Source organism: Vidua chalybeata, chromosome 5 (assembly GCF_026979565.1).
Source record: "Vidua chalybeata isolate OUT-0048 chromosome 5, bVidCha1 merged haplotype, whole genome shotgun sequence".
NCBI lineage: Eukaryota > Metazoa > Chordata > Aves > Passeriformes > Viduidae > Vidua > Vidua chalybeata.
In genome coordinates, this window is record NC_071534.1 from 9,090,274 (window position 1) to 9,102,715 (window position 12,442).

General features: G+C 44.7%; 1 protein-coding gene across 8 annotated transcripts in view; it reads left to right on the top strand.

The window, feature by feature from the left end:
• The window catches only part of ETV6 (ETS variant transcription factor 6), a 132,685-nt gene extending 124,580 nt beyond the window's left edge, over nt 1-8,105 (top strand). For all 8 annotated transcript variants that reach the window (XM_053942684.1, XM_053942688.1, XM_053942682.1 and 5 more), the window contains 2 exons: nt 649-749; nt 3,950-8,105. In XM_053942684.1, the coding sequence (XP_053798659.1) occupies nt 649-749; nt 3,950-4,055 (207 nt within the window). In that variant the 3' untranslated portion in view covers nt 4,056-8,105. The remainder of the gene's footprint in view (nt 1-648; nt 750-3,949) is intronic.
• The last annotated feature ends 4,337 nt before the right edge of the window (nt 8,106-12,442 follow it).

A 12,442-nucleotide genomic window follows, 5' to 3' on the forward strand; every position in this document is an offset into this window, starting at 1 on the left:
TCACACTTCAGTATACCTCAGTGCTCTGGCCATGGCCTTTGGGGCCAACAGCTCCCAGAATGAAGGGAAGGATCTGTCACAGGAGCAGATGTACAACCCAACTGGTTTCTTGGTTTACACCTGTGTAACAAGAGGAGAAACAGGCTATCAGTCCTCACAGAGCTCTCTGAGCATTAACTAGTTAATGCAGGGGAATCCCAGAGGAGCAGTGCTCCAAGCAGGGATTGCTGACTGATTCAGCCTATTAGCCACTACTCCCAGGCTTTTTCAAAAGGTGTTTTCATTAAGAGCAGGCCTGTCACATCCCACTTGCATGAGCATCTTCCTCCACCTAAAGTCTCCTCTTGTAGTTAATTAAGTCTTTTGTTATCTGTGTTCCAAGAAACTGTAGAAAAACTTTGCTTGGAATTCTTGTTAAACTCCTTGCTTAAATTGCCCTGTGTGGAAAGAGACCCACAAAACTTTGGTGATGAGGGGGGTGGGGGCAGAATGGGCCTACAAACAACAAAAAATGGTACATGTAATTTCTTGGACTGTCTTGGTTACTTTAGGTAGCTGTGATAGTTCTGCAACTCATTTTGGGGCTTAGGAAGGTTTTAATGAATCATCTCACCACTTTTTTTTCCTTTTTTCTTTTGAAAAAAACAGAATAGAACAAATATGACTTATGAGAAAATGTCCAGAGCCCTACGCCACTACTACAAACTAAATATTATCCGGAAGGAGCCAGGACAAAGGCTTTTGTTCAGGTAATTTTCTTTCTTTGCCATTTCTGTCTATGGACAGTTAGTTTTTGAGGACAGAAGATGTAATTAATTGTGGGATACCTCATTGCCACAGTTATAACCCAGGTGAAGATGGCCATACGTTTGTAAAAGCTGTATAGAGCAGTGCTTCCCAGCTCTTAAGGCAGCCACCCCAATTTACGAAAAACACAGGCCTGTCTCAACGATCAGTGGAGACAATAGAAGTCTTTTCACTGCTTTGTGCAGGCTGTGCCATTGTTTAAGACCTTAGATAAATGGGTTCAGTCAAACTGCTGGAAAGCCTACTCCAAATGGACTTCTCAAACACAGCTGCCTCTGAAAGCTGAGCAGGGATCAGGCATTTCCTCTAGGGCATCGCAGAAGAGAAGCACTTGATGACCACGTCTTTGGTGCTGCCTTGAAGGAAGAGAGGGAGCTGCAAGAGCTGTTCATAAAACCCAGCGCAGCTGATTGGATGATACAACCAAGAATTTAGGAAATAGAGCCTGAAACAGCATTAAAGCAGGGAGCTACTTGTACAATCTTGAGTGCAGATGGCACAGAGTGAGAGCACTCCACTCCTCTTCAGACAACACCAGCAAATCCTAGTGCACATCTGACCCTCAGAGCACTGAACTCAGACCAAAGACTGCTTTGCTGTCAGTGGCCTGGATCTAGCAGTGTGTTTGGACATGAGAACAATAGGAAGGCAGTCTTGGATTTTGTTTTCTTAAATAGCTAACAGAACTGCATTAGCACTCAAACTCTTCAGCTGAAAAGGGTTCTCTGGAATGACTTGTTTATGTCAGCTCTTAGAAGGAAACATAGATGCGGTAAGGAGAGTGATGGAAAGAAGCAGTCATGGGCAAAATCAAGTGCTCAACAGTAATTTTTTTTTTTCTGGTGGAAAGTTAAAACAAGGTTCTCCATCAGTACCAAGGGTACCTGTATTTCTGTGGCCTTGTGTGAAGACTGCATTGCCCTGGGGGAATTCCTGATGCTGAACATGGAATGTGCTTCTCTTGAAGCCTTCCCTTCAGTGGGGGCATACACAAAACAGGAGTCCATCTCTTCTCAACCAGGCTGCCTGTTTTCTCAAAACCATTGTAACTTAAGGCCCTTGGAGACCTCAGTTGCTCTGTCAGACTTGGTCAATTTGACCAACAGATTCAAAGGTCACCAGAGAGCATAAAACATGAGCTATATAAACTTCATTTCCTTTGGAAACAGGGGAAAAAACCCAGCAAAACATTTCTTTGCACAATTCCCAATAAAAACTTTTTGATGTTGTTTTCTTAGACTATTTATATCTGAAGAGAAAAAGAACAGCTGCAAAAAATCAAGTTATTAATGTGCCTTTCTTGGCTATTCCTTGCAAGCAGAGAAATAATAGGAAATGTGACTTTAATGTGCAGGCAGTTGTCATCTGCAGATATCTGTATGGAGCTTTAAGTAAGATGGAGTCAGAAAAGGATTTCTAATAGTTTGGCTGGATGTCTTCTGCAACAAAATAGGTTACAGATATTGTGTCTTAATTTTCATGCAGTTCTGGGTTGGGTTATTTTTTTGTTTGTTTTTTTTTTATGTAATCAAATGCTATTAGAAATACCCACACTGTGGTTTCCTTGATGTGGCTTACAGCACAGACCAGAAGGAATACCCAAAATCCTCTGGTGCAGCTCACATCAGCCCATGCCTCACATGGAAAGGGGGGTGGGTCCCATGGCAGTGGGACCACTCTGTGTTTTGATTTCATCATCATGCAAGATCAACAGGACAGTCACAGGGTTTAAATCCGGGCACAGTCTGGCCGTGGGCTTTGGTGCATTTTCAATGTGTAGCTAGGCACTGATTCACCACTCCTGAATACAAGTTTTTTACCACTGTAAAACTGTTTGTTGCAGCAGCATTTTTCCAGCAGTGACACAGCAGTGAGTCATAGCCCTTTTTTTTCCCCACTAAATGCATATACGCACATGATTTCCAAAATTAGAAGGGATAGCAAAAGGTTACTTCCAGGCTATGCTGTGTTTGCTGAGAGGCTCTAGCAGTGACCATTCTGAGTCAGTGATAGTAACGAGGTTCCTGCTGGTTGTTTTTGTTTTCACTGGGGCAAGGATACTGAGCATATCATCAAGCTGAAATAAAATCAACTCCTACAATTAACACATTTCATACTGCTGCATGTTAACCACTACCTTGTTAATGAAAGACTGTGAAATTTTGTACCACTTCCAGCATAAACATCTTTCATCCTAATTTCTCCAGAAGTGCTTGGGAGTTGGGAAACTGATTTGTGTTGAAACCAGGGTTTCATCCTTCCTGTGCCACTCTCTCCTCCTACATCATAAAATTGAAAATTAAAAAGCAGAACCTTTCTGTACTGCCTCTGTGCAGTAGTACACAATAGCATCCTGGCAAAAACCAAGACTGCAGACTTAAACTGCAGGCTGGTGCGTGTTCTTTCTCATTTCCTGCTGCTGCCATGCCTCCCCAGAGGCAGCTTCTGTCTCCAGCACCCTGCAGACTTACTGCCTTGAGACACTGGTGCTGGGAGCCGTGTCATTCATTACAGAGGATGCTGCCTCACTGCAGTCACACTTTCTACAAGCACACAGGAAGAGACTGTCTTTGCTTACAGTTCTCTAGCCCTAAACCTTTTTTCTTCAGGGCTTTTTTCATTCCTGGAATTTGTTCTGAGTTGGACCTTGGCTTTTTTCCCCTCTGTTCCTTTGGTGTTTCATGTTCTTCTCACTCACCTACACGCAGGCCTGCACAAACCAGTAACCCTGTGCCTCCCCACACCTTGCAAGGGCTTGTGCTTTGAAATATGCTGATCATAAACACCTTTCATGTCTCTGTCACCAGACACCACACATGAGTGTACCTGGGCCAAGCTGTCATCTGACATGAAAACAGCAACCAATATAAGGGAGAAGAAATAAATATCATTCTCTGGAAATAACTATGGGTTTGGTTCTGATTTGGGCTTTCGAGAAGCCAGGGTAAAGGCTGGTGATTTCTTTGTTTCTTTTCAAGGTATGGAGGAGGGAAGATACCTGGGGAGAAGCTGGAAAATACTGAGGCTTTGGGAGAATACAGCAAAGATTATCTTAGGAACTGTAGAGCTCAGGGGTCTCAACAATTTGGTGAAGATAAAAGCTGAGACCCCTGAGAAAGGTGCTTGTTTCTCTGTTTTGCAGGTTCATGAAGACCCCAGATGAGATCATGAGTGGCCGGACAGATCGCCTCGAGCACCTTGAATCCCAGGAACTGGATGAACAAATATACCAAGAAGAGGAGTGCTGAAGGAAACAGGTGCACCACCTCTGTGGGTCCAGGGGAGAAACATCTGCCTGATGGTCGGCACGGTTTGGGAGGGGAAGCATCAACACAGGAGCAGTACTTGAGGTCGCTGCTTAGCTTGAAGACCACACAGGAGCTGAAGCACCTTAACAAACCTAACTAACCGGCAGAAGTGGTGCTGGCAGGAAAGCAAAGGGGAGAAAGCCTGGACTTACGCACTACTTCACTGTTCTACAAAGTCTCCCTTGAGTTTTTTTCTTTTTGGCTTGTTTCAGTTTTGGGGGGTTTTTGACTTTTTTTTTTCCCTAATAAACATGCAGTTTGACTTTCCTTATCTCACATGGGACAAGACATCAGATTATGCTTCTTCTTTTTTGGTTTTTTGTTTTTAGAAGGCTTTCCTATGGAAATAGAGTGCTCTTATTTTCTGTGCAAGTCTCATGACACAACACTGCATAAACAATAGCAACACAGACGGGATTTGCTCAAGGCTTCCAGTTTGCTTGGATCAATTTATATGTGCTGCCACTGGGAAATGTGTTGAAGCTACCAAAAGAATTTCTCACACATACCTGTCAAATGAAGAGAAGACACCCTTCACATGTAGGCTGGGCTGTCATCCCCGCATAGCTTGGGCTCACAAAGAGTACTCCGAGTGGCTGTTAACTGCTGGAATATGGACCAAAACCAATCACCTAAGTGCTCCAGAGAGGAGAAAAATAAATGTGACAAACCTCTGCAAGTGACTATCAGTTAATACTTTCCCTCCTTCTAGCAAAGAAGTGATAGAATGGAGGAGGGAGAAGGGAGGGTGGGGACAAATACATATATATATATGTGTGTATATATATCTAAAAGTTCCATATATATATATATGTAATCCCCCCCAGTATATTCACAATGCAGAGTTGTGAGTTTCAGTTCAGAGTTTTCTATAAAAAGGAAAGACTGAAGCATCTGTAATTACAGAAGGAAGGGGTGTTTCTCATACCTGCTAGCAATTTTGGGGTGAAAGGTGAAGGACTGTTCCTTACATCATAGGGAGAAAGCAAAGGGACTCATCACATGGTTTGTATCACTCAGAAGCCTCTCCAGGATCATTTTGTGCTGCTGGAGAGGTAGATGATTCACCACTCCAAAATCTTATGTTAGAGAACTAGAGACCAAATAGCTATACTTATATCTTGTAATTGATTTTGGCTTTGTTTTGGGATTTGTTTTTTTTTTAATGCCTCCCACTGCCCTCCCCCATCCTACAGCTCTGCCATCAAGGAAGCTTGTCCCAGCTTGCCTGTTTTTAACGTGATTTAAGACAAGAGAAAAACAAACCCTACAGCCATGTTGCTTTCTTGGTTTGGGGTTTTGTTCTGGTTGCAAGGTGCCTCCATTTGGTTTGCTGCACTGAGGGTGCTTGGCATGAGGCAAAGAGCTATGCCTAGTTTGGTCACAGAAAGCTCAGCAGTCCTTGATGCCCAAACAAGAGAAACTACTGGCCTGTTTCATTTCACAGTTTGGACCACCAGGACAGGAATGTCTGTGGTGTCCAGTGATCCATCAGCAGTGGTCCTTTGAATGGAAGGAAGATCTAGCAGCAGAAACGATGCTTGCAGAGGGAGAAGGTCTATAGGAAAACTGCGGGAATCACATGGTGCCTGAAAGAAAGCTCGTCCACAGCAGTGCATTAAAAGCAGAAAGCCTCTTTAATGGAAACATAAAAGAAACTAGATCTGGAAAAAAATCAAAATGCTAATCTAATCCATTTCAACCAAAAAACAAGGTACATTCCCATTATAGAGCTTTTATCAGCTATTAAACCAACAGGACATTTGCTCTTTCCATGTATTTACCAAGGGGGTTAATCTATCCAGGAAAAATGGCACTCTGCAATGAACAGTGTCCCCTGTGTTTAAACAGAGATATGCCAATCTCACCAAAGACTTAATACTGAGTCACAGGTCGTAGAAGGAACAGCTTTGTTAAGGGTGTAGATAAGCATCATACAACAAGGAGAGATTTTTCTGAGCCAGTATCTGATGAGGAATGACAGGGCGTACATTTCTCCCTGAGCTTTTCCCAGTCACATTTTTCTATAAAATCACAGTCAGTAAGTTACAAGTCCCAGCACACCACGTACTTGATCTGTTCTGCCTCAAAATAATGGACAGGGGAGTGTTTTTTAGCAATGTGTCACCTGTCTCTATTGTGACCCTGAAGTCCTTGGAGCTCATGAGGCGTGAGATTGGGAGACACTGGGACTTCAGTAGTCACAGATCTGAAACCTAAGGTCCCTTGAGACCAAGGGCCCAGGGAGTTACTCTGTCACATTGCTCAAGGGCCCCCAAGTTGCAGCCAGGTCTCAGAAGCTGGAGTGAAGTGGTGAATTTGACAGATGGAGTGTAATCAGAAGTACCAATGTAAAGAAAGGCTCTACCTGGATCCTTGGGTGTCCAGTGGTAGAAAGAGAAAGTTTTTGCAGAGGATGATTAATCCTCTTTACTGCTGTGGTCTAGACAACTGCATAACTGCAGTCCTTTGCCCTGCTGTTACAAGATGGTGAGGGACCAAAAAAAAAAAACCAATAGAGACTTTCTGCATAAAATGCTCTGATGAGTCACAGCTTTTTGTCATGGCCAAGGTGCACACTGCAGAATACAGAGAACCAGAGACAATCCACCCATTTCCTCACCATTATCTGTCAACTTAAGTCCATCCTCAGCACTGGGTAAGACAGGAAAATAACCCATTGTCCCGTAGGGAAGCTTTATAGTGGAAATGTTCACCTTTACCAAGAAATGCAATCACTTCCACTTGCAGAATCTAAGTCAAAGGGGAAAAAATGTTTGTGGCTGTTGTCAACTCTTCCCAGTTCACACATAAAGGACATCTTAAGACAACGTCATCACAACCACAGAGAAGGAGTTCTCTCAAGGCTGATGCTAGCTGGAATGAAAGTAGCCTTTGACCTTGGAAGAGGCCAGTCCCACAGAGGCCTTTCCTGTCTCCTGCCAGGTCTCCAGGTGCCAAAGGAAATGGTGTGGGTGACACTGGAGCTGCCAGGACTGCAGGGCCTTGGGGCCTGTTGTGGGAACTGCAAGATTTTAACTGCTCTTGGGGTCTTCAAGTGAGTTTACTAGGTATGACTAAAAATAAAAAAGTAGGCAGGCTAGAGCAACTGCAGGAGGGAGATTCCAACTGACCTCACATCCACTGGCAGATCCATGGGAGTGCAAGAACAGCATTAACATCCTGAGCCATAGGAATGCGTTGCTGCCTGCCAGGGCTAGCAAAGGTAACACTGTCTTTCCACCAACACTGACACCTGCCTTCCTCCCCTCCCCCAGTTTCTGATTTCCCAGTGTAGAATTTGCCAGCAGCAAAACAGCCAAACTTCCTGCCTTTGCCACCAGAGCAAGTGGGGAAAGGGAGAAAGCGTTTCGTTCTTGGGAGACACACAAAAGTCACCTGGACATGGTCCTGGGCAACTGCGCCTGGTTGGCCCTGCCTGACCAGAGGGGGTTTGACCAGATCCCTGCCAACCTCAGCACCCTGCAAAGGTTCTGAGTGGTTAAGTGGTTATGCAAAGGTTAAGTGGGACTTTCATTGTCACCAGCTTGCTACAAGCCTCAACAAGCCACAGGTCAGTCAGGTAGGATATGCTGCAGTTCCACAGCAGAATATTTTCTTGATTAAAGTTTGAAACCTGTTGACTGCCTCTCCATCCAGAGAACACTACTGGGGACCTTTCTGTGAACACTAAGTTGCTGCCATCCTCCCCATTTTCAAACTCCACATACGCATTCTCCAGATCTTTTTTGTCAGACTGCAACTGTACGCGAATCCAGCGTTTGAGGTCTTTTTTTAAAAAAAATAAAATTCTAGTGTTTTTATTGATGATGGCTTTTGTTTTTTTAAGGTATGGGGCTAAGGGACTGAATCAAATGAATGTAACAAAACAAAAACAAACAAGCCTATTCTCAGGGCCAGTGAGTTGCAAATAATTTTTAAATGCTTGTAATTACATCATCTCAATAAAAAAAATTTAATATAAAAGCAGGAATGCCAAATTTGTGGTGCAGTCATTGCTACAAGGCTATTTCTTTTTAAGAGCCATGGTATTTACAAGTATAGCACACAGCAGCTGTTTTCCATCAGGAAATGGAACCTGCAGGCTCCCCCTGCCCAAACACGTATGAGCAGTGCCTTGATCTTCCCTGGGTAGTGTTGTTCAGAAAAGTTAAGGCTGTCCCTTGAAAAATTTACTTTGCTGTCTGTTCTGAGAGATAAGCCAAGTACTCCTCTGATGGATGCACCTGGTTCTCCTTCCTTCTCTTGGAGTGGACATAGAAGAAAAAAGAAAAACCAAAAATGAGTTGCTGTGATGACTGATGCTTCTTTTTACTCCGCTTAATGGGCCAGATCAAAGACTGTGAGAGCATGAGGTTTTAAAGAATATTCATCTTTGCAAACCAGTCTAGAAACCCAGCCTGTCTCTTCCAGCATAGCAGGACTGTATTTTCAAGTGGTCATCCCTTAACCAGGAGGTGAGGGGAGAGCAAGATGAGGTGGCACAAACTGCTCCTCACTGTCCCTGTCTCCTGTATGGTGGGGCTCCTGCTGCTTTTGACAGCGTGAGGCCTCTGGAGGGTTTCTGAATATCCCTGCTCCAGACATGCCACCAAAAGGCACACCAAACAAACACATCCTTGCTCCAGAGAGGTGCCACCAAATGCTATGGCAAATAAACACATCCCTGCTTGAGAGAGGTGCCACCAAATGCCACAGCAAACAAATGCAACCCTGCTTGAGAGAGGTGCCACCAAATGCCACAGCAAACACATCCTGTCAGCGGCACACAGCCCACAGCCAGTGCTCTCTGGAGGGAGCAACTCAAAGAATCACAGAATGGTTTGGGATGGAAGGGACCTTAAAGCTCATCTCATTCCACCCCTGCCATTGACAGGAGAATTTTCCACTATCCCAGGTTGCACCAAGCTCTGTCCACCCTGACCTTGGACACTTCCAGGGATGGGGCAGCCACAGCTTCCCTGGCATACTGTGCCAGGGTCTCATCATCCACACGGGAGAATTTCTTCCTAATATCTAATACAAACCTAAACTCCTTACGCTTAAAGTCATTCCATCTTGTCCCATCACCTCCATGCCCTTGTAAAAACTTGAACTTTTATGTAGACTTCCTTTAGGTAAAATCAAGTCCTTTTAAGGTCTCCCTGAAGCCTCCTCCAGGCTGAACAACCCCACTCTCTCATCCCGTTCTCTTAGGAGAGATGCTCCGGCCCTCTGGTCATCTTTGTGGCCCTCTGATCTCATTCAACAGTTCCATATCTTCATGGCAGGTTAAAATGTTTGTATCCCATCTACAGCTCAGGATGACCAATGACAATCTGGCTGATGTGTAAGCTAGGAGCACTCAGCTGCTCCTTGCTCAGTATTTGTTTATTTTTTGTTTTCTTTCACTGGTGTTTTTAAAACACAAAGGCAAAGAGTAAGCAGTAAGCAAACCCTTCTCTGAGCCAAGACATCAAGCAAGAAGGAAACAAGGTGTGTTCCACCATAATTCAGTCCCTTAAGGCCATTTTCCTTTAATCTTAGAAGAGGAAATAGATGTGTCCTACACCTTGGCACAGCTTTCTTTTGCACTCTGAACAACAGCAAATGCTGGCAGGTCAAAGGCATAGTGGAGGAAGTTCTCAGTGGCTTTGGCTATTGCTCCAGTGAAGATTAGTCTCAGCTCAAGAACTAGTTTTGAGTCCAGAGAACATCCTTTGGACACTCTGGGACAGAAGAGGCACAGCAATGTATGTTCAGTATATCTTCCTTCCCATTTTCAAAATGGACTGAGCTGCAAAGGAAAGCAACAACACCAAGGGAGAATGGACAATGCAGAAGTTTGCAGACTACAGCTGCCAAAAGCATGGTGGTACACAATTCCTCCATCCAGCTCCCCAGCACTGACCAGGAGAGATTTTGCAAGGGTGTCAAAGAAGACCTCAGTGACTGTCCACACACCCTGAGGACTTACAGAAGCTGCTGACAGCAGCATTTTTTAATTATGTAGGAAGAAAGGTTTTCACTTCTCTCAGATGCGATGCCACCTCTGCGACACAAGAAAATGCTGACCTCAGTTTGAAATCCAAGCAGCTTCCAAGCAATGCAGAAAGAGCCACTTAGGAAAGATGAGAGGAGAGAAAGGATGCACTGCCACAGCATGAAGCCCAAAACCAAACGTGCTTCATTAATCACCTGAAAGAAAAGGTTGGTGTGGCAGTGTAAGTATTCCAACAGCACAGGAACAGGTGGATCTACCACATGTCAGGTCTGTCCATACTGGATTCCCACACACCCAGGGATCTGCTGGTTACACTGGGTTCACCACAGGCACACCATGCTCAGTTCTACTGCAGCCTCTTCACCATGCAGAACTGGAAGCTGAGCTAAATTATATCCACCTGATGGGAGAAAGATGCAACTTCATGAGCTACTTCAGAAGAAATGTCCCACTGCACATTGCCATCCTGCCATGCCCAGCAAGGGGGAGGCTGCGGAGGGAGGAAGGGAAGGTTTGCAGCCTGGTTCAAGCTTTCACCACCCCGAGGAGCTCCTAAGAGCCCAATAGAGAGCCAGGTGAGGATGAACTTCCCAGGACCCACTTCCAACATAACCAAGGACATGAGGGGTGAAGTCAATGCCAGGGCAGCCAGAACTCCAGCACAAAATGTAAGACAGGACTGTGCCAATGGTGAACAAAATCACATCCGTTTCTTCATTCTAGGTGTCCCTACCTGTTTTCCACAATCAACTGAAAAGTTTTATATCATTTTGAAGTCAGAACAGAAAAAGAGGGGCAAGAGCCTGTCTCCCTACCTTCATCCCTCCATGCTCTTTCCTCACCTTGTTGACTTGAAAAAAGGGGTATGGGGCGTGGATGCTCAGCAACCAGCTCAGCCTGAACTGGGTCCAACAGTGCCAATGTCACCAGTGAATGAAACAGCCTTTTTCCTCCTCCCCTGTGGCAGTACTGTTGTAGCCCTGCTGTAACAGCCCTCACTTGCTCAAAAAGACAGCACTAACAGTGCTTAATGACCATTTTCCAGGGTTAGTCATCATAACTCAGGCAACCTGTCTACTTACAGACCATCTCCCCAACCCTGGCTAGATGTCCAGTGAAGGGTAAGACTTAGGTTGTTACTCTGCAGGACACCCATTTCTTGTGATTCTTGGCAGACTGGGGCAGGCTAAACGTATAAGTGGGAAAGAAATAATCTGGCCATTCCTACAGAGAATAGGAGCAGTACACCTGTTTTCTTCAGTGTTGTCCATTTGTCAACAAAATCAAGTGTGTGCATCTCCTCCATCCTCAGTGCCAGCACAGGAACCAGGCTGAGATATCAATTTAAAACCAGGCAGACCCTCCTTGTGTGACTGCTGTCACAAACATTTAGGGGAAAAAAAGGAAAGCACAGTGCCCTCCCTATAAAACAGCAGAGGTCATTATGGCTGATATGTTCAGTTGTAAAACCTGCAGGGACACATCAATCTCTCTGCCTCCTGCAAACACCTCTGCATAAAGTTTCCCAGCATCTCAAAGTGCTGGAGAACAGCCACAACAGGAAGAATGATAACTGTTCAGGAATTAGAATTGATCTCCTACTGCCTGATAAACACTGTTAGCCTGGGGTTGTTGACTTGAAGCCAAGTTCCACTAAATGGACAAAGTTTCCAAGTCAACCCTTCCTGGTGTTTGACAAGGTGAAGGGAAGGAACTGAAGACAGCTCAAACAAAGCAGACATTGTTTCCTGTAGGCTGCAGAAAGATGTGAGTGCATGACCCGTCAGAAGAAAGTGAGGAAAAGAAGCAGGGGTTGCATGAAAGCTGAGGCAAGCTTGGATGATCCAACAAGGAAAGTCAGGAGTGTTCACCACAGGAAGGGCCAAGGTCAGTAACTTTCACTCAGCCAATGTGTGCTTGCAGGATCTGAGCAGGCCTCTATTCAAAGCCCTGCAAAATGAGGACTCCACTTCCCCTGTACCAAAGGTTAGTAATTTCCTGCATTAAAATGTATCCCTTTTTCTTCATTTAACTTGATCTTAATTCTGCTTCCAACCATTAGCTTTCACTGTGCTTCTCTTCTCTGACTTCTGTAATCCACGGTATTCCCACATGGAGATCCTTACTGACTGCAATCAGTGCAATTTCCTACTCTTTTTTCCAGCTAAGTGTCTTAGGTTGCAATGCAAGATGTAACCAAAAGTATGTATTCTATTAGCATCTGTTGAAACCAGGTGGGGCAGTTTTCTTTATCTCTTCCACAAGCATCCTCCCTCCAGGGGATATCTTCTGTTAATGGGCCATTGAGTCTCACTGCATGGCT